Source organism: Balaenoptera ricei, chromosome 16, assembly GCF_028023285.1.
Source record: "Balaenoptera ricei isolate mBalRic1 chromosome 16, mBalRic1.hap2, whole genome shotgun sequence".
Lineage (NCBI taxonomy): Eukaryota > Metazoa > Chordata > Mammalia > Artiodactyla > Balaenopteridae > Balaenoptera > Balaenoptera ricei.
Window position 1 is genome coordinate 38854370 of NC_082654.1, and position 23588 is coordinate 38877957.

Sequence of the window (23588 nt, forward strand, 5' to 3'; positions counted from 1 at the left end):
TCTCTATGTATTTTAAAAGTAAAGATCACACTTTACTAGGTAATGGCATCCAAGTTATTATCCAAAGACATTTTATTTTCAAGCAAGCTTCAGGAATATCAAGCTTACTTTTGATCAACGTGCTGCTTTTTTTAAATGCTTTGTAAAGATTTCATGATACCAAATATGCAATCCAGTTAATGGGTAAGACTTGCTAGCATGACATGAAAATGCAAGAATGAACAGAAAAATTGAATGAATCTGTCATTTGCTCATATGAAAGTTAAGGTAGTATACTGATTTAAATGTTTAGAGAAAAGAAAATAAGGGTTAACAACTATCTTTTTAAAAATTTATTTTCCAATAAATTCTCAGATCTAGGAAGAAGAAAGAAAAAAAACATCAAATATAACTTACCTTTTTGTCTCTGGTCCTTACTTCCCCATAGAAATCTAGGGCCTCTTGTGCCTTTAAAAATTTGCCCCGATGTAACAAATATGCGCAAATCATTACACCAGTTCGTCCCTTTCCAGCTTTACAGTGAATTGCTGCTACATGATTGTCATCTTCACTTAGCCATTGGTCAAGATCTTCACAAAAGGGTTTGATAAGTTCTAGCTGTGGTGGATTATGGTCTTCGAAAGGATACTGTGCAACTGTGGTAAAAAGATAACCTCAAATAAGAAAAAAATCTCTCCTGAATTGCTTATTAAAAGTAGGTTAGCTTTAGAAATGTTGCATATAAACTTAACAGAGTTCTTAAAGAAAAACTGAACTCCAGAGAAAAATAATTTATTGTCTCATAATTTTCTAATTTTTGAATAGAAAATAGTCTCTCAACTCAAATTTATCCATTAGACAGGGAAACCAGGTATTATTTTCCTCACTTTATGAAGGAGGAAACTTTGCAATAGAGTAGCAAAGAAGTATCAGAGGTCACAACATACCAGAGGTGGAGGTAAACTCAAAATTAAATGTCACAGGAGCCTCTTATCAGGGCTCTCAATACATTTTCTAACAAAAGGAATTGTACCACTTATAATATTGCGTAATCACAAAACATATATTCCAAAGAAAGTACAGATCACTAACAAATCAACAATGGAAAAGACTGCATTTTACACTTCATATAATAAAAACGTCAAACATGTTATTTTAAAGATGGTCTTGCAAATGTTAGTGTTGCATACACATGACTTTAAAGACATTTACAAAAGAAATTGAGGGAAAAAAAAACCCAAGTTATAAAATGTATACAATTGTAGTAAAGTTTATCAAGCGAAGTTTCAGGTCTTTTCACATGAGTTATAAGAACTCAAAACTTCTCTGTTCCCTATAGTTAGAGTTGAGGTCTTTTAAAAATTTTTTCTAGAAATAGGACTTTAAATATATCACTACTAAATTTTATCTTATTGGTTCCACTCTATTAAGATTCTTAAAAATGCCAACTAACATTCAATGTATCTATCTTCTGTGTTATCTAAATATGTGAAAAGTATGTCTTTTATATCTTCAACCAAGTCATTCATAATGGGGTACAAGATACACTCACTTAAGCCTTTAGTGTGACAGGACAGCTCTTCAAGGAGACAATGACTACCGTTACAGGGAATCATCAGGACAGCTTTTACTTAGTCATCTGCCCAGCTGTACCATCATTCCATCTTCATTTCCCCAGTGGCATACAAAAACATCCAGAAAAACCTGTTAAACGCCTATTTAAAGCTAGATAAACCTCGAGTAAAACACTCTTTGACCAGTAAGCAGTAGCCTAAATCCACTAAAAATGAAACCTTCTTAGTAAATCTATCCTGGCTCTCACAGCCATTAGCACTTCTGAATTCTCAAACCAACTGTTTGAAAGTCCATTCTAAATATTTAGGAGGGATCAATGGCAAATATATCAATCTGTCAAGGCACCCACTTTCTCTTTTTGACTATCACGGCAGCATCTTGCCAAGCTTCTCAACTCTCCAGGTCTCTCATGGTTCAAAGGGTTCCACAAATACAAATGAAAGTTTCTGTGGGCTCTGAGATAGAATTTACTACACCTGGAGAAGAACACATTTAAATCATCTCCTGCTCTCATCTACCAGGCTCCTCTTATCCATATTTCATTATACCCTTTTCCACCACACAGGTCATGTTCCTCGACAGGAGCTAAGTTGTTCTTCTTTCTCCCTGTAATCTCTTACTGTTACACCAAATGCCTCAAACTGTAGGTATAACCCTCTCTTTATTCTACTGTTAGTCTAGGAATTTCTCCTAATTCTCGGTCTATTCTACAATTTAGTCTTTCTAGTACTACTGGCAAGTTTATATGATACTTATTTCCAAAAATACAATAGCAAAATTAAATTTATTTTTCAAATTTTCTAAGACCATCTTTAAGATAAATATATCACTTAATAATTGAGATTATTCATTATTGGTATGACAGTAAGATTTAGACTGTTGGCTTCAAGTTATCAAACATAATACAGTGTATTTATGCCTACCTCTGCAGTTAAATTTGGCGGTATCATAATGTCTTTCAGCACATCTAAAAGAAAAGTTTAAATGTGATATAAAATTATCTTTTGCACTTGAGAAAAAAAAGTATATTAGTAACAAACATTTTCTGAACCTTTATAATGTACCAAGCATTATATGTCTTACATTAACTATTGCTTTTAATCCTAAAACTCTTGTGAAGTAGGTACTGTTATTATCCACATTTTACGATTAACAAAATCAAGGCTGAAAATGTTAAGTATATGCAATCAGAGCTTATACGTTTGCTTACAAAACTTATAATGCCACTAATATACAACATTGCAAATTCAGCTGCATCTACACCTTCACATTCCCTCTGTGAAAATTATATATGCTAATGGTCTTTATTTTTGATTTCACAAGATATGTATAAACAACTAACTAGCTTCAATTTTATCTTTGCCTTATAATTGAGCATATACAGTTTTCTCAAACTATTACTACAAAAGATGTATGTTAAAAACAGTAAAATTATAAGGGCAAAGGAAAAGTAAAGAAAAACTGAATGATGGTAATCTACTCAGACACAACACTTACTAAATTTTTTAACCAGATCTTTCTCTCTTTAGAGAAGCCAAAGGTCATCTTTTTCAATAATCTCTCAGGTTATAAGTTTTAATTAATGCCTGAGAGTAATGAAAGACTAGTAAGTCAAATCAATACAGAAGAGAAAAAAGTAATGTTGACTTAGCATTACTTACAGCATGCTAAAATTTGTCTTTTTAATAGTAGTCACATGTTTGTTATCATGCAGTGGATGACTCATGATTAATAGGCCATGTTTATAAACATTAATAGGCTCAGAAAGGGATTCCATACATTAGCTTGTGGTCAGCAGCATTCTGGTACCTCCAACTACTAACCAAACCAGATATTTTAAAAATTATTTAAAATAAAAACTTAGCATTTTAAAACAAATAAAGGTCCATAGCCTCTTAATCCACCATTCCAAAATCCCCAAATTTTGAAGCATCTGAAACTTTCTTTTAACTGTATGGCAAACTCAATTGCAGTAGAACTTGATCTGAGTTTATGAGAATGTGTAGTCCTTAATTAATAGGAATACACTTACAGCAAAGAGTAAAACATTTTATTCTAGGTACTGTTCCAAATCCCACTGGGGTGTTATGCAATACAAAATATATGCTTCCATGTTACCTTTCTAAAAACTGAAAAATTCTGAATGCTGAAACACAACTAGCCCAAAGAATTTCACATAAGTGGTTATGGACCTGTGCTTTACATTTAGAAATCCTGAAATATCTGTAGAGTTCATCTATTTTAAACAATTTTTAAACTCAAATCCACATGAAGGTTGGGAATTCCCTGGTGCTCTCACTGCCAAGGACCTGGGTTCAACCCCTGGTCAGGGAACTAAGGTCCTACAAGCCAGGTGGTGTAGCAAAAAAAAAAAAAAAAAAATCCACATGAAGGTTGAACTAATTATAAGCAAACTGCAATCCACTAATTTCTAACTGGTCAGACCTGAAACAAATCAGCTTCTCATAATATTGCTGAAAACAAAGCTTTTCCATTTTAGCATACTATAATTTAGTATATTGAGTTTTGCTAGAAAGAAAATTTATTTAACAATGACATATGCACATATATGCATCCTTGCTAAATAATTTCATACTCACTTTTATTTTAAAAAAAAATGACAGGCAGGAAGAAGAGAACTGACCAAGAAAATAGTAACATTTTACACTTTCTTTGGTACAAGTTAAAGAGGAGTATGGTCAATAAGAAGAATCCGTAATGGAATATTTTATAAGGAATCATGTAAAATAGGGCTTACGAGGTGAGGGGAGAGGTATATATATACCAGGAAACAATTCTAAGAAACTGGTCTCATGAGAGCACAACAAAAAATAAACATTTTGAGTTTCATACAGCTTCAGTTATCTAATATTCCTGTACTTTTTTAGCAGCTCAAAATGTTTGGCTTGATAAACACTGCTGATGACTGCCTTCATACACTGATTCTCAAATATTATTAAGAGGAAAAAAATGGAGGGAAAGTGAAAATAATGAGCTACTAAATGTCTATTAGATGTGCATACCTTACAAAGTTTCCATGTTTTTAAATTCATCCTCACAATCATATAATAGTTAATACTGTCTCCATTTTATATATGAGAAAGCTAAATTTAGAAGAGCATTACAAAACTGGCCCCAAACCACGATATGTAAATGGAAGAGCCCAGCACCTCTGATTACAAAAGTCAAACTTTTTTCAGTATTGTTCCATACTTCACGCATAATAAAAAATATAAAAGTTTAAAAAACAAAACAATAACAAATTTTAGTCAAAGTCAGCATTCCAACAAGAGCATTATTTGGCATAAAAGAACCAACAAACAGTGATAATGAAAACATGAAAAAATTGTGAAAATATCTACAGGTATGGATAGGGGGTATGTGAAAACATATACTGGGCCTGGTAGTGATGAAAGTGATCTGGGGAGTGGTTGGTCGGGTAAGAAAGAAAGAAGACTCTCTTAATTCAAACCTCTGATGGGGCTTCCCTGGTGGTGCAGTGGTTAAGAATTCGTCTGCTAATGCAGGGGACACAGGTTCGATCCCTGGTCCAGGAAGATCCCACATGCTGCGGAGCAACTAAGCCCAGGCGCCACAACTACTGAGCCTGTGCTCTGGAGCCCACGAGCCACAACTACTGAGCCCACGTGCCGTAACTGCTGAAGCCCTCATGCCTGGAGCCCGTGCTCTGCAGCAGGAGAGGCCACGGCAATGAGAGGCCCGCGCACCGCAACGAAGAGTAGCCCCCGCTCGCCGCAACTAGAGAAAGCCCACGCACAGCAATGAAGACCCAACGCAGCCAAAAATAAACAAATAAATAAATTTTTAAAAATTAAAAAAAACAAACCACAAACTTTCTCTGATAACTGCACACACATACACACACACACAGAGACCCTTGTAAATTTATGATATTAGTGATAAGACAAGTCTTTCAACAAACCAAAATTAAAGATACATGAATGGTAAATGGGATCTGACTAAGACAAGTGTTAGGTAGATCTAACCATTTGTACTTCCTTATAACTAGAACTCAACTTAAAAGATATCTTTTTTTAAATCATCACCTCATATTGGCTTATATAAGACAAGAGAAATAAAGATGCACTGAAAGAGAGCTTTTATGAAGCAGTAGACAGAAAGTGAAGAAAGGGATAAGATTAATAGGAAATGCTTCCAGAGAAATGAGACTCGTCATAGAATCAGCTAGGCATGTAGGTCTCTACTTTACTCTCTTCAATGGAGTTATCCCTATCTTACAAAAGAAAACTTAATAGATAAAAATTAACAACAGCTGAAGGTTTACCACAAAATGATGCAGAGCTGTATGTCAAATAGAATATACCATGAAGTATAGTCAACCTTTTAAAAATTAGTACCCAGTGAACATTTAACTTCCTCAAAGGCAAGAACTATATTATGTCTTTATACCCTATCTCCCCCCTCCTCCCCTTACCCCCACCAGAAGACAGATTACAGAGGAACATACAAAAATGAAGTACACACACTTGCATAAAACAAACTGATTAATGTACTAAGTAATTCACCAAGTACACCTGAATTTGGTTAATGATATGAGGCTAATTTTGTCCTTTCTTAAAATAACTTACTGAATGCCTGATAATAGAGATATAAACAGTTACAGTCAATTATTAGAAAGTCCACATTAAGAACTCTTCTTCACCCACATATGTAATCGTTGCCATAAAAAGTTTAATATACTATTAAATACAGGTATGTCAAGTGCAAATGTTTTAAGATCTTTCCATTTACATATGTTTGCAAAGACATACATCACATGAAATTAATATCCTAAAAATAAAAGAAATAAAATAGAAACATCTGCTACTTATCAGACTCACTTACCCAGAGCCAGAAATATAAACAGAGGTAGAAAAGCAAAGAAGACTGAAAAGTGACATCAGAAATCAAAACATGCTACAACTTGGTAGTTCTAGAAACTTCTGAAGAAAGTAAAATTTGGGGAGATTAAAACAAACAAACAAACAAACAAACAAAAAACAGAAAGGGAATACTGGCATCAACAGTGGATGGTCTGCTACCGTATGTACCTGTGTGACCTTGTTCAACTCACTTAACTTCTCTAGGCTTCAGATTCCCCATCAGTAAAATGAGAAGGTTGGACTAAATGATCTCTTTCAGGTACTTTCCAGTCTATGATTCCATTAAATGAATGGGGGAATAAGGGAGTTAAAATATGTGCACCAAAAGCTACTCTCAACTAATAATGAGACAGTTCACTAACTTGGGGGTCCGATGTTTGGATATACAAAAACAAACAGGCAATCAACTCTCCAGTCTAGATACCAATGCCAACTTTAACCATAATAACACAAGTGACCCACAATACTGACAGTACAAACCTGAGTCCTAAATTCTAGAAGCAGGAAGCCATTGCATACAGGAATGAAAAGAATTTCCTTTCCTTTCTTTGGATATAATGTTAAACTCAAATAAAATTTTGAAATAAGGCAGAATCTGTCTTTAGTATCTTTCTACCTTCCTTCTGGGACTCTCTACATGCCCAGTACTAAGAGTCTAAGCCTGCGGTGACTCATTTAGTGGACTCCAGCTTTTGACAGTTCATGTCCTGTTTGGTTTTTTGTTTGTTTTTTTTTTTTTGAAACTTAACTTCTGAATCCAGTTGTTCAAAAACTACAAAACTTTGTGGTTTTTATTTTCCTCCACAGAAACACTCTGGCACCTGTAACAAGAGTTTTTGTAGGAGAGGTTAATCCAGAAAAGAGAAGGATATACGCACAGATCATCTGTAAGTTGGGACCCACCTAAACTTAAGTTTCTACAGCACCTTTTACTTTCTTTCATCTTGTTACTTATTACCACTACACCGTACACACACACACACACACACACACACACACACACACCATAATCTGACCATAATGGATTATCTGCCATATTCTAGACAATATTATGCCAACAAGCTTCTTATATGCCATTCTCTCTGCCTGCACTGCCATTTCCCCTCCTCTTAAGCCTCAGGTCAACCTCTATGATTCTTTTCACCCCAGCTCAAACATGCCGTTCTTTATGAAACCTTCCCTACGGGGTGCAATCACTATTTTGACTGTTGTCTACACAGCTCTCTTCTATACAAGAGTTACCTCTTCTATAATACTTTGTCTACCTTTCACATTAGACTATAATTACCTGAGGAATGGAACTACATCTTATTCACCTCTGCACTAACAAAATGTTGTAGAATGTCTAACATGTAGCAAGCCCTCAATAAATGTTTGCTTCTTTGTTCATCTGAGGAAATCAGTGACAACTCACTAAGAGATACAATACTGGTGTCTACTTCACTCTCGGGTCTTCTGAAGTCTTATCAGAGTACAAAGATCACCAAATTAAAGATAAAAAAGCAACATCCCACAAGCCAATAAGGCAGAGAGAATCTTTCATTTTTTTAGTGAATATCTGAAAGCCCACTGAATGCAGAAAAAAACCTTGTTCTTATATTTTATAAATAAACTCTACAGAAATTGTAACAGTAAATTAGCATACATAACTTTAGATTAAAATTTTTTCCATTGCATAATTTATACATATCACATAGGAAAAATAAAAGCCAGGTAGAAACATAACACATTTTATACACAATTTGTTTTTTTAATTAGAAAATGGTCAATATTTTGGGAAGGAAAAAATGGTCAAGAGCAAAAATGATAAGATATTTTCTTCACATTTTTCTTTCCTTCTTTTTTTTTTCTACTTTACACCTCTACTCACAAAGTCAAAAGAAAAAATGAAAGGTTAAAGATAAGGTCAGCTAGCTGAATCAAGAGGCAATCCTTACATCCCTGCCCCAGACAAGAGAAGCCACCCAATTCAACAATTTTAGTTAACTTATTTATTTTATATACAGTTAGAGAATATGCTAATAGCTTTTTCAATCAATTGACCTAGAGACACAGAATAAAATTATGTCTACTCTAGAAGCATCCCTCCATGGAAGATGGCATTAATGCTTTAGCAGAAGCTCTGTGTGAATTACACTTCAAGTTACCACATGATTATGGGCCCAAAGATGGGCTAGATGCCAAGTCATTTAAAGCAGATCAAGTAACATGAATCTGTGCCAACATTGTTTTACCTCATCACTACACTTTCTAAATGACCTAACTATGCTCTCAATCAGACTTCTTGAACTAATTGTTTTAGGAATACAGTTCTGTTAAAATATATCTTTAACTCTACCTCATTCTAACAAGGAAATAACTTTCACTCAATAGTTATTTTAGAAGATATTTGCAAGCATACAAACAAGAAAACATACTTACAGATTGTATATCTTGTAATGGTTTTTATGCTTTGAATCCAAAAACCTTAAAACAAAACAAACAAACAAAAAGCCACCATTAACAAAAATGAGCTAACATTTGAAATTACATTACTACTATTGAGAAAAACCAAAAGACAGATTCTATTTTTCCTAATCTCAAATACCATTTAAGAAAAATAAATAAATAAACTCCAATAAATATTCTATCCATAGGTTTAAACTAGTAATCAGGTCTTTCTTAAGTAATTATTACATTACACAGATTTATACAATCTGAAGTAAAGCCATAGCTCTTCATAAAATGAATATTTTCATAATCTTCTCTCTTCAGCCTAACATAATGAGATTGAGTATTAAGAAATAACTCCTTTAAAAAGCAGCATTAGCATTTAGCTCAAGTTCACCTAGCTTATACAGTTTTGTGAGAAATAGTTACATGCAATCAAGAAATCTTAAAAATAACCCTGGAAATTCAGCCATCATTTTCTTTCAAACTAAAAACTTTTGATATTTGAAAGATGCAAGTAATAACTATTAGCTCTGTACAAAGTTTATTAAGTATTTTCACATACATAGTCTCATTTGATGCTCACAAACATCTGAGAGGTAGAGAGATGAAGGAAGTAGGTATCAAAGAAATTACAGGACTTGCCCAAGGTCATACAGCTATTACGTCAAAAGACCAAAGACCTCTTCCCCTCAACAATTAGTTAAGAAACTAAACAACAACAACAATTACAGCCAACACTTACTATATGCCAGGCACTATTTTAAATACTTTATGCATACAAATTTGTTTAATTCTGTAAGGTAGGTAATAGAGGGGTTAGAAAAGTATAAGGCTGAAGAAATAGAATAAATAGAAGAACAAATGGAAAACAGAAGAGAAGATTTTAAAAGATCTAAAGTCTAGGAGATTCAACATATGAATAGGCATCCCAGAGAAAACAACAGAACACACAGGAGAAGAAATCCAAGATATAATTCAAGAACAATACCCAAAACTGAAGCCCATGAATTTCCAAACTGAAAGGGTATAATGAGTATTCAGCAATATTAAAACAGACCCAAATAAAGGCATATATATCTCACTGAAATTTCTGAATGCTGAAGACATAAACATAAGATCCTAGCTGCCTGAAAGGAAACATGTTTCATAAAATGAATCTGGAATCTGAATAACATCATCCTTTTTAATGGCAACACCAGCAGCTAGAAAACAACTGGGCAAAACCTTCTGACTTAAAATTATTCCCAGCCTAGAATTCCATACCAAGATAGACTATAAAACAAGTGTGAATATATAATAAAGGCATTTTAAAATAAGCAAAGTCTCAAATAATTTTGCTTTCCACATATTCTCTCTCAGGAAGTTACTACAAGACATGTTCCACCAAAACAAGGGTGGGAAACCGTGAAAGAAGATGACAAGTTCCAGAAACTGAAGAATCCAACGCATGAGAAGAAAAAAGGAGAATCCCCAGAATGAATAGTGAAGGGACATCTCGATTAGACAGTCATACAGCAAGCCTAGAGAACGACTAATCCAGATTAGGGCAGACCAGAAGGTTCCTGGAGAAGATGAAATTGATATAATAAAAAATGTGCTCAAACATATACAGAGATTTATACAACTAGGGGTAAGTTTAGGGACGAATTAAAGTTAAGAATGTAGAAACTAAACGAGAGAGAGAAAGAGAGAAAGAGAGGGAGAAAAAAGGAGGGAAGAAGGGATGGAGAGAGGGAGAACTGTAAATCCAGGGAAAACAAAATGTGTAGGAAAAACCAGTTATAATATACTATATTGCTTAACTATGAATGACATTTATCTAGTCATAATGACATAAAAACCCAATATTGATATAACCAAAATTACAATATACTACTGGAAGAATGGGAGAATGAAAATATGTGGTTGGGTTAAGAGGGAAAAAAAGAGTCCATAAACTTGAATGTGAAAAATTATGTTACACAGTAATACAAGCAGTACTTACAACTTTATCACTAACTGATATGTCATACTACAGTTGTTGAAGATATCAAAACATTATTTACAATCAACACTGCAAAAATTAACATAGTCATTAGACCTGCCAACAGATTTGATTTAAATGTGTTAATAACTATTATTATATAGATGTTTTAAAATATTTTATAACAATTATAATCAAAACTAATATAATAGGCACATTTATAATCCTATGAATTTTATTTTATGGATTTAAAATCATTTTAAGAAAGGGTTCATAAGCTTCACCAGACTGTCAAAAAGGTACATGGCCTAAGATTAAGAACTCTTGCCACAGGGCATAGGGAAACAAAGGAAAATAACCACTTTTTTTTTGTTGTGGCAGTAGTTGTTAATAAACCCTATAGAACTATTTGATTTTAGTATTTCATGTGTACAACTTTTTTAAAGTAAATATTTAAGGTACGTGTAACTTTTTATAATTCTTTGCTTTAACCCACTACTTCAACCAACCCAGGAAGCACTGATTCTGCTACAAAGACGTCTATAAATATATTACAGGAAAAAGTGGTTTGTTACAGACCCTTTCACTCCTGTCTGTTCTACCCTCTTTATCTTCTATATTGCCGTACCTTTTTCTCAATTTTTACTTTTGGATTTTTCTTTAAATTGACGTAAAAATTTACATACAGTGAAATAGACAGATCTTAGGTGTACAATTCTATAAGTTTTGTAACAACCACTCCAATCAAAATATAGAACACTTCTACCACCCCAGAAAATTCCCTCATGCCCATTTTCAGTCAAGCCCCACCAAGTTCTCAGGTAGCTACTACTATTACCATATATTAGTTTGGCCTTGTTCTTTAATTTCATGTAAATGTAATCATGTAATATGCATTCTTTTTAAACTGATTTCCTTTACTTAATGTTTTTCGAATTTACCCATGTTGTTACATGTATGGATAGTTCATTCTTTTTATTCTATTATTCTACTGCATGAACATAACACCATTTGTTTATCCATTCTCCTTTGATGGATATCTGGGATGTTTACAGTTTGGGGTTATTATGAATAAAGTGCATAAACATGCTCGTGCAAGTCTTTTGGGGGACATATACTTTCATTTCCTTTAGTAAATAACAGCTAGGAGTAGAACTGCTGGGTCACAGAGGAGATAGAGTGGGTGCATATTTAACTCTATAAGAAACTACTGAACAGTTTTCAAAAGTGGCTGTACCATTCCACAGTCCTACCAACATTCTAAGAGTTCCAGTTGCTCCACAGTCTCATCAATATTTGGTGCTGTCAGCTTCTTAAAATTCTAGTCCTTCATTTGTTTATTAGCCATTTTTACACTTTCTTTTCTGAAATGTCTGTTTAAGTCACTGGCTCATTTCTTCCCCCAACTGGATTATTTGTCTTTTTTATTATTGATTTATAGGAGTCTTTTATATATTCTAGGTATAAGTCCTTTGTCAGATATTTGCTCCTTGTGTATGACTTGCCTGTTCATTTCCTTAATATTGTGCTTTGATAATCAACAAATTTAAATTTTGATAAAATCCAATACATCAAATTTTTCTTTTGTTTAGAACTTTGCATCATCTCTGAGAAATCTTTCCCTACACATAAAGAATTCATAAAGATATTCTCTATGTTTTGTTCTAGAAGCTTTATACATACTTTTAGACTTTTCTCAGTTTCTATTTTAATTTGGTTGGAAATTTAGGTAAATATTAAAGATAATTAGAATAACCAAAACATAGACAAATGATTTGAAGGACAGTGATCATAAAATTTAATAAACAACAACTCATTGCTACCTGCCATATCTTCCACCATAGGTTTCTTCTGAGAGAAAATGAATAAGCAAAAAATGATCTACAAAATACAATTTTCTCACGGAAAACCTACAATGTAAATGTGAGCAGAGGGGGGAAAAAAGGTATTTTGGAGGATTAACAGTTCATTTTTAGTTCATTCTGAGTCTGGTAACTTTATGTTTTGAATCCAAATACATAAACCAATACTATATTAATAGGTATGTACACATCCTATTGCCCATCTCCAAGGAATACTATTCACATGTGGCAGCCCTTCGTACACTTAAACTGGAGTCTAAAGGATTGACAGGACACATACCAAAATGATCACAGTGGCTATCCTGGGTTTTCAGGGAGAGATGGAGGCTTTCATGATTTACTTTCAACACTTCTACAATTTTGTTGTTAAAACATAAGCACATACTACTTTCAAAAGAAAAAAGTTTTCTGTCCTAATGTATTTTCCCAAAAAAGTAAGAACTGATGAAGTTATATCACACTATGTTTTACCTCCAAAAAGTGGGCTTCATTAAAAGTCTAGGTTCTTTTAAACAGTATTTTTTAGAGTTTACATAAAATTAATATTTTCATATACTATTTTTAAAGTAGAAAATACAAGGATCAAAGCTTTTTTTAAATGTGATAACAGTCCTCCTTGAGAAATAATTAGTTTTAATGATTCATGCAATTCCTATTTATAAAGACTCATGAGGTTTTTCTTAATTATATTTTCATTCATACTGAGCCTGTCCTGAGGATGTTAAAAAAAAAAAAAATTATTGGCACACACTGTATGCCAAAATCACAAATCTAACATCAGTGAGAAACGATGTCAACAAAACAGAAACAGTTCATTAAAATGCTGGTAATGTGTTATCTCTTTAAATCCCTCCTAGAGGCTCCAGCCATGGAAAGCCTATCCTTCAATTTCATCAGGACACTTCTTATGTTACTTTAGCTAGGTGTCTACAATGTATATTCAAAGCCAACTTTTATCCTCTTTTAACTTTCAAGTATTATTTATTATGGGCACAACTGCTAAGAATTTCTGCTTCCCAATCTTTTATTTTTCTACATTCCATTCAGGAAGTACTAAAGGCTTCCTAAATAAACAGCCTCATTTGATGTCTTATAACACACATTTAAAAATAAAATCACTTCACTTCTAGAAAAGAAAAGTATCTATTAGGGTAACCTTTCATTAAATTAAATATCCCACAAAATAATACTGATTGACCTAGTAAAATGGAAATACATTAGAGATGGTAAATAGGTGTCAAACTAGTAGTGGCTTGTTGAGGGGCAATGTTAAGGCTATTAAAACAGGTTGGAGACTGGGAAAGAATATCTGCCATTAGTGAGGGAGAGAGAATAAAATAAAAATTTTCACTTTGCCATTTCTAGAGAACATCAATACAAATTTATGGGTAAAATTCAGTAAAAAGCAAAATTTGAACGTTATAAATTATTATACAGTAGCAAAGTTATTGTAACCAGATTAAAGTTCTATTATGAATAGGCCTTAAATAACTTTGTTCTAAAAATCTTTTTTTATACTGGCATTCAATATAAAGGGGCCATCTCTTAAAATTTTTCTTACAGGAGCATGTATATACTTTTGACGATTAAAGAGTATCTGGTAGAGGAACTTTCCTCTTGTAAATAACTGTAAAACTGGGCAAAATGTATGAGGCACTAAACAAAAGGTAGCACAGGCTTATGATCCTTAGGGAAAAAGAAACATGAGGTTACCCCGTGGCTGCCTTGTTTTCAGGTTGGAGACTCTTTTCTGACACAGCAGAAGGAAGTAGAACAAATGGAACAAAGGTTTCACTGAGGTATACAGGCAGAGATTGGAGTTCTGGGTGGCAAAGCAGCTAGAGTTTGTGGAAGAGGGTAGCAGAAAAAGGAGGATGAACAGACAGAGGGACTTCGAAGTGTGTATGGAAATTCACCTCAGGGCCTTGGCCATGGGTTGGGCTGCATATGTGCAGAATCTGGAAGCATAATGGAGATGACACCAGAGATAGCACAGCTCTAGGAGAAGGAGTTCTGGTCCAGCCAGAGTGGAGAGACCTCATTGAGGGACTCACGTATTCAGCTGAGAACCCAGAAAGGCCACACGTTAGGAGTAGGACCATGCCCTGAACAAAAAACAAAACTAAAATAGGCCTGCCTTAACAAAGAAAACCAAGCTCGATAATACAAGATTAACCATTAATTTAAATGCCTGCCAAAATGAAACTCAGCACCCTTAAATTAACATTCAGACTCCCTACAACATATCACCCACAACATTCATCATACAATTAAAACTTATTAGACATGCAAAGCAGGAAAATATGACCTATGACCAAGAAAAAAAAAAAGCAGTCAGTGGAAACCAACACCAAGACAAACCACATGTTAGAATTAGCAGACACGGAGTTTGAAGCAGCTATTATAAATATATATGGGAATGTAAAGGAAAATGATTACAGCAAATGAAAAGACAAATCTCAGCAAAGACACAGAGACTACAAAAGACAGAAATTCTGGGTCTCAAAAGTACAGTATCTGAAAAGAAAAAGATCTACTTGCATGGTCTTAACGGAAGACTGGGGACTGCAGAAGAAAGATGTGGCAGATTGTATTTTCTAAGAATGACTACATCTCCCAGCCCACATGCTCTTCATACAACATAACCTTAACACTGTTCCCATCAAGTGATGGGGTCTATGGTCCCTCCCCCTTGAACTTGGGCACACCTTTGTGACTGCCTCAACCAACACAGTATGGGCAGAAGTGACATAAAGCTATTTCTAAGGCTAGGTCATAAAAATGCCATGCACTTCTACCCATGCACTTCATTCTTAACAAGCTGCCATGCTATGAGGAAGCCCAAACTAGCCTACATGGAAAGGCCAAGTATAGGGGTTCTGGCCAACAGCCCAACTAAAGATCCAGATAAAGACAGCATTTACCAGACATGTGAGTGAAAACACCTTCAGATGATTCAGCCCCCAACCTGCCAACTCATCTCCAGTCACTGAGTCTTCCCAACTAAGGCCCCAGACACTGGAGCAGAAACAAGCCATCTCCACCATGCCTTGTCTGAATTCCTGACTCACTTGATCCGTGAGTATAAAATAAATAAATGTTCTATGCTATTTATGTTTAGAGGTGGTTTGTTATACATAAATATTAGCTGGAAAATAAAGATATGAATTTGACCACAGATTAGTAGTAATTATCTAACCTGAAGAACAGAAGAAAGAAACTGAAAAAAAATTTTAAAGACATCACGGCCGGAAATTTCCCACCCATGGTGTAAAACATTAACTTAGAGATACTAGAAGCTCAATAAACTTCAAGTAAGACAAATATAAAAGAACCACACTATGCATATCATGATCAAAACCACTGAAAACCAAAGACAAAAGGAAAAAAACAAAAGGAGTCAAAGAAAAAGACACATTATATATAGGAGAATACCAGTCTGAGTAATGGCTGACTTCTCATCAGATCTAATGAAGTGCTGAAAAGCAAAAAAAAAAAAGCCATCCCAGAAGTCTATATCCAGCAAAATGCCCTTCAAAAACAATCAACAGAAGCTGAGAGGATCTGTCGCCAGCAGACTTGCCCACAGGCTGAAGGGAACTAATTCCAGATGAAAAGTGAGTCTACAGAAAGAAACAAAAAGCATCAGAAATGGTAAATATACGAATAAATATAAAAGGACATCTTTTTCTTCTCTTGATTCCACTGAAAGACAACTGACTGTTTAAAGCAAATAAAATAACACTGTATTATGGGGTTTATTACATACATAGATATAAAATCATACCAAAAATATTGAGGCAAGCAGAATTTTACTGTTGTAGGGCTCTTATATTTTAATGGGAACTGTAATAAGCTAAGAATGTGTTCTATAATACCTAGAACAAACTCTAAATATATATATATTTATACATACAAATAAAAAGTCAATAGAAGAATTTAAATTGAATACCTGAAAATATTCTATTAACCCCAAAGAGGACAGAAAAAGAGGAATGGAGAGAATGAGAGTGAAATAGGAATGAACAACTAAACACAAGTAGAAAGATGTTAGTCTTAAATAAAACATATTAATCATTATATTAAATATAAATGGACTAAACACTCCAATTAAGCAAGTTGGTGATTGGAGATTTCCTTGGTGGCTCGTTGTTAAGAATCTGCCTGCCAGTGCAGGGGACACGGTTTTGATCCCTGGTCCAGGAAGAACCCACATGCCGTGGAGAAACTAAGCCCGTGCACCACAACAACTGAGCCTGCGCTCTAGAGCCCGCGAGCCACAACTACTGAGCCCGCGAGCCACAGCTACTGAAGCCCATGCACCTAGAGCCCATGCTCCGCAACAAGAGAAGCCACCGCAATGAGAAGCCCGCACACTGCAACGAAGAGCAGCCCCCACTCGCTGCAACTAGAGAAAGCCTGCACGCAGCAACAAAGACCCAACTCAGCCAAAAAAAAAAAAAGTCAGTGATTACAAAGCAAGTTCAAAACTGACCTTCATAATATTTCTTCATGAAATATAGTACATATAAATGTTTACATATACTTGCTATACAAGTTGTCACACTCTACAAATTAATATACTATGCAATGTTCAACTCTGAAGAAGCAAGACAAGATTACATAAATCAAATGCAAAACTCAATCTAGATGCTCTATACATTAACACCATGCTACTGAACTCATTCCAATAGAGGAGAAAGAATCTAGGTTGCAAGATAAGCTTTATACTGACTCTTAGAAGGCATAAGAAACTCAGTTGTTACTTTGGTGAAGTTACTGGTGGTCCAGAGTCTGATCCTCTACCTTTCAGGGTTAGACTTGATCCTGTCAGCATATTGAGTGGTGTTTTTTTCCCCCCCCCCCAGGGACAAATTAAAACCCATATCATATGACTGATGTATAAATATCATAATGATCATAATGGCAATATACTAATTTATTGAAAAATCCAACTGCCATAAGAACTAAATTATTCATATCTTTATGACCATATCTCACCATAAGCAGACCTGAGAAGTGAAATCAGAATGTTGCTGAATAAATGTGGAATCAAACAAGAGAAGTTAGTTAAATGAAGCAATTTTTAATAGACTATGATATTCTGATGTTTCCATCTCCACAAAAGGAATGGTTTTGCCAAAAATATCTAAAGTTCATTGGCTAAGGCTTCCTTTCTCTTGGCAGTGCTTTTTCCACGTTTCAATAGCTAACCAATCCTTCTTTTCACCGAAAGGCTTTATGTTGACAAACTAAATATATTCCACTGCATTAAATTGAAGTCTTACTGTAAGGCCTGAGAGTCATTCTGTTTTTTAAAGGTGAACTGGTATATTTCTGCTTGGTGCCAGTACTTACTGATATTAAAGTCTATATTATTAGAGCTGGGAACTGATAAAAATTCATCCAACAAATATTTATTGAACACCTGCAATGTGACAAGCACTACTGTGGATACACTGGTAACAAAACTCCAAGTAGGAACAACCACAATCGTAATAACAATTGCTTCTAGCAGCTTGAGAAAAACCCATCAGCAAACCCCCTTTCAAGGTATCCCATTCAGAAAATAGCCTAAGAACACTAGATTGCTCTTACTAATCCAGAAATAGGCTAAAAAGAAAAATAATTACTTATTTGCTACATTTTTCTGTAGGTGAGTCACTATTTGGTAACCATTTTTAATTCATCTGCTGTATCCATGTTGAATCAACATTTGCCCTTAGAACCCTAATATACCTACAGTTGCTACTGCTCCTACTAAAACATGAAATTGGATTGTTGTTTTTCTTTTTAACACATAAATTATATCTGCCTTAATCCCATTAACACAGGCAAACTGCAAATATTCTAGTTCTTGACTATTTTCTTCTAGTCATCTTCAGGTTGTCAGAATTAAAATCAGTCATATATCCGATACAAGGAAAGTAAGTATCTTGTTGAAAATTTACTTTTCACTCCTGCCTGCACAGTAGTACTTTCTCCTACATTATCTCAAGTTAAATAGAAGAGCAAAAATAAGAGCTTTATATTACATTCAGGTGAAAGATAGTAATCCCCAGAACTAAAGAAAATCTATTCTATCTAAAGAGGTATAAAATTAGAAGGAAAAGAAATAAACAGTGTAGTAAGTAACCTATAACCCACTGAAAAAAATTCAGAAGGCTATTAAAAATATTATGAATAAGAAACCGCCAAACATTTCTCTGAAGTTGTATCGTTTTGTGCTTTTACATGGATGAGAGTTCCAGTTGATCTACATCCTTGCCTACCCATTAGCCCTTTAAGTTTTAGCCATCCCAGTAAATATGAAATAGGATCTCACTGCGTTTTAATTTTCATTTTCCTGATGATTTTGAATTTTTCATATGCTTATTGATCATTTATAAATCTTCTTTTAAAAAGTTTCTGTTCAGATCTTTTGCCCTTTTTGGGGTTGTCCTCTTATGAATTTGTAACAGCATCTTTATACTGTGTTGAATTCAAGTCCTTTGTCAGATATATGCACTGCAAATATTCCTCCCAGACTGTGGCTGCTTTTTTATTCACTAATGGTGTCTTTCAAAAAATAGAAGTATTTAATGTTGATGAAGTTCACTTTGTCAATTTTTTCTTATATGGTTAATTTTGTATGTACTAAGAAATCTTTGACTAAACAAAAAGTCACAAAGATTTTCTTCTTTGGTGTTTTTACCTAGAAGTTTTATAGTTTTACATTTTCTTTTATGTTTCCATCTATAATCCATTTTAAGTTAATTTATGTGTACAGGCATACCTCAGAGATATTTTTGAGTTTGGTTCTGGACGACTACAATAAAGCAGATATAGCAACAAAGCAAATCACATGAAATTTCTGGTATCCCAGTGCATATATAAAAGTTATGTTTGCACTATACTATAGTCTATTAAGTGTGCAATAACAGCATTATGTCTAAAAAACCAATGTACCTACCTTAACTTAAAAATACCTTATTGCTAAAAAATGCTAAACATCACTTGACAACTCAGGGCTGCCATAAACCTTCAATTTGAAAAAAAAAAAAAAAATGCAGTATTTGTGAAGTGCAATAAAGTGAAGCATAACAAAATGAGGTATGCCTGTATGATGAGAAAGGCTCATTTTACTTTTCATACTGACTTACAGTTGTTCCAGCTTCATTTGTTAATAAAGCCTTTGTCAATTAATGTATATGTGAGTTTTTCTGGAATCTCTATTTTGTTCCATTGATCTATATTATATGACCCAGCAATTCTACTCATAGGTAGCCAACAGAAATGAAAATATATGTCCACAAAAGTCTTGTCCATGAATACTCATAGCAGCTTTGTTCATAATAGACCCAAACTGAAAACAACCCGAATGTCCATTACAGGGGAATGGATAAATAAATTATATCATATCCATAAAATGGAATACCACTCAGCAATAAAAAGAACCAAATTACTAACAACAGGGATGAATTTCAAAACTATTATGCTAAAAGAAAGAAGCCAGACACAAAACAGTACATACTATATGACTACATTTATATAAAATTCTAGAACAGGCAAAACTTATCTACAGTGAGAGAAGACAAATTTAGAGATTACCTGGAACCAGGGCTGGGGACTGATTGCAAAGGGGCATTAAGAAACTTTTTATGGTAATAGAAATGTTCTACATCTTGATTGTGGTGATGTTTACATGGGCGTATATATGTCAAAACTCAATGAAGTGTACACTTAAAAAAGGTATATGTTGCATACAAATTATACCTTAAAAAATTGGTTTTTAAGACTAATATGATTATAAGCATCAATTTGTAAAATGCAACCCACCTCAAAAAATCTCAAATTTATTTTGATTAATAGCAGACATAGCAATAGAAGGAGCACATCATCTTGAGGAATTAGAACTTTTTAGAATGAAAAGCAAAATGGCACTGTCTAGAATAGTAGTCCAATAGAACTTTCCACAATGATGGAAATGTTCTACATCTGTGCTGTCCAACACAGTAGACACTAGCCACGTGTAGCTACTGAGCACTTGAAATGTGACTGGTGCAAAGGAAAATGAATGAGTAAACTTACTTTTAATTAATGTTAATTTAATCATAATTAGCTACATGTGGCTAGTGGCTACCATATTGGATAGCATAAGTCTAAAAGATGTATCTATGAAAAAATCCACTGGAATACAATGCACATGCTTCTTAGAAAGGAAACAGAAATGGGTATATTCTTGGGATAGAGAATAAAATTGAAACAGAAGAAAGATACAGTAATAACTGGGGACTTCACAACTGTCAAAATATCCACTGAAAAAGATATTTTAAACTATATGCAATTTTCTAACAAATTCTTGATTTTTTAAATTAATTTTCTTTTATCAGTAGACTAATAAAATAAAGAAGGGAACTACAATTTGGACATATTTCTAACCAAGAATGAGGAACAAGTTTGAGTGGAAATGCCAGGAAGCAGGGAGAAAGTGTTCATATAATTTTAGAATTTACGTCAGACAAGGAAGGAAATACTGGCATAGTTAGATATGATACAGATCAGTAAAACGGATTTCAAAAGCTTCATTTAAATAACAGGCTATGAATTCATAACTCAATATCTAAAAGGAAAGACCATAGAGAGGCTTTAAAAACTAAAATTCTGTATAAACAATTACAAATGACTCTAGTTTAAAACAGACAAAAGAGGAAAAACAGAAATTATCTAAAACCAATAAACATAGCTGCAGAGAATTTACCCACAACGTTATTTTAAAAATAAACAAACAAATAAATACATATCTCCAGAAAAAAGGAGGGAAATAGTTATAGATGAATATAAAAGAGTAGCATATATAAAGGAACATAAAAATGGTAAAGACAAAAGAAAAGGCTTGGAGTGCGGGGCAATGTTTAGACTAAAAAAAGAACAATAAATAAGGTAGAATTCCGTGAGTTAGACAGCTGTATAATGCTAGAGGTAGAAAAAAAGCAGTAACTCCTAAATCTCCTTTTCATTTCTATCTTCTCTGTCCAAGAGAATATTGCTCTGATTCAATAACTCAAGACTGATGGGTGCATGATATTTCTTTGGATTAAAAGCATTTTTTATTTGCAATTTAAGCAAGGCTATCTCTTAAAGAACATTTCTTAACAAACAGCTATCAACAAAAATCTCTGATATTCCATGATTATACATATTAGTAGAGCAGACAGTTAACAATAAATAATTCAAAACAGAAATAATCCACCAAGCTCTTTATCACTGCTTCATCTGAATCTTGTAGTTGTAAAATTCAAATGGCAAGAGTGGCATAGCATTATAAAAATGGTCTGAAGAAATGGTACCACTAATTTGCTATTTTCAAAAAGTTCATAAAAATCATTACGAAAAATAATAATAATAGGGTAGTATACACAAACAAACCAAGGAAAAATTTGTTAAGACCAATAAAGATCACCAAGTTGTTTAACCTCGAAAAGAAATGCAATCAAAAATCAAATTACAACAAATAGTAAAAAGTTTTCAGTTTGATAATATTCAGTTCACCAAGATTGTGAGAGGGGAAAGACTCACACATGTTGGTGAGAATATAAAATGATACCATTTTTTAGTTTAAACCATGGACCCACTGGACCCACTGCAAAGAATTTACCTTAAGGATTATAAGTACTTGCAAAAGGACACCAAGATAAATGTGTGAAGCTTTTCATTAGAGCACTATTTTCAATAGCAATGACTGGAAATACCCTAAAAAATGTATCTGGGTGGGCTGTTTATTATGGTATGATCATAAAATGGAATAAAAGACAACCAATAAAAGAATCAATTATATCTCCCCACCAATATGGAAAATTCCTAAGTATGTTAAATGAAAAAAGAATATGTAGTATGTTCTCATTTGTAATTCTTTAAGAAGTGAGTATAAGATGAAAACAATTTTTTAAAGAATATGTGAAACTTTTAATTGTAGATATCTTTGGGAAGAGGGTCTGAGGATGGGACGTGTAAAATAGGAGAAATCTGTAGGGGATATTTGCTATCTCTAGGCTGCTGAGCATCCAAAACCATTCCATTTTGGAGAATTTCAAGAGATGAGAAGCAAATACGCCCTTCCCCATCTTTCTCGCATCACATGTACAAGGTCTAAGATCAGTTAGGTCCTCGTGTTCTGAACACTGAATCCCAGGTAGTGAGAGCAAGGTGCGGAGGAGTCAGAGATTATTCAGAGAGATCTCCAGAGGAACTTAAAGTTTATGAGCACAGTCACCAATATCCAGCCATGGTGGCAGTATCTGGGACAGCAAATATCCAAGCAGCAATGTCCTCAGTATAGGATACTCTTATTATAACCTCTTGACTATGCCCTGCTTCTCTTAGCTTCTGAAAATCTTCAAAGCCTGGTTCTCTAGCTATGAGCTATCTAATATTTTTCAAAAAATTGTCTTCTAATTAAGCTAATTAGAGTTACTTTTTGTCATGTGCAACCAAGAACCCTGACTTCTTTCTTTTATTTTCCTATAGTTTATTTATTTATTTTTTTAATGAGGGTTGGTGAAATCATACACATACTTTTTTGTGTGCTCCCTTTAATATTTGAACTTTACTGTAATTTCTTATCTAGCACTGCGGGCAACAGTGAGACAGGCAGGAGAATAAACAATCTATTTAAAAGAAAACATCACAGCATTTTTTTTAAAGGAGGGAGGGTAAGTTCTCTCAAAGAACTTGAATATTACTTAGGGAAACATTCCGCATGACTGCCCCTCCCACTTCCTCCTCTCTCCTCCCAAGGATTTCAGGCCCACAATTGGCTCATTGCCGTATAAGTTTGATACAATGGAAAGGCGGAAAAAAGCAAGAAAACAGCACTTTCCAAAGGGAAATGGG

General features: G+C 34.0%; 1 protein-coding gene across 1 annotated transcript in view; it reads right to left on the minus strand.

Moving 5' to 3' along the window:
• The window catches only part of PTEN (phosphatase and tensin homolog), a gene marked incomplete at its 5' end in the record, with an annotated part of 87513 nt that overhangs the window by 28842 nt on the left and 35083 nt on the right, over positions 1–23588 (minus strand). The window contains 3 exons of the mRNA XM_059899618.1: positions 397–635; positions 2478–2521; positions 8880–8924. Of these exons, the coding sequence (XP_059755601.1) occupies positions 397–635; positions 2478–2521; positions 8880–8924 (328 nt within the window). The remainder of the gene's footprint in view (positions 1–396; positions 636–2477; positions 2522–8879; positions 8925–23588) is intronic.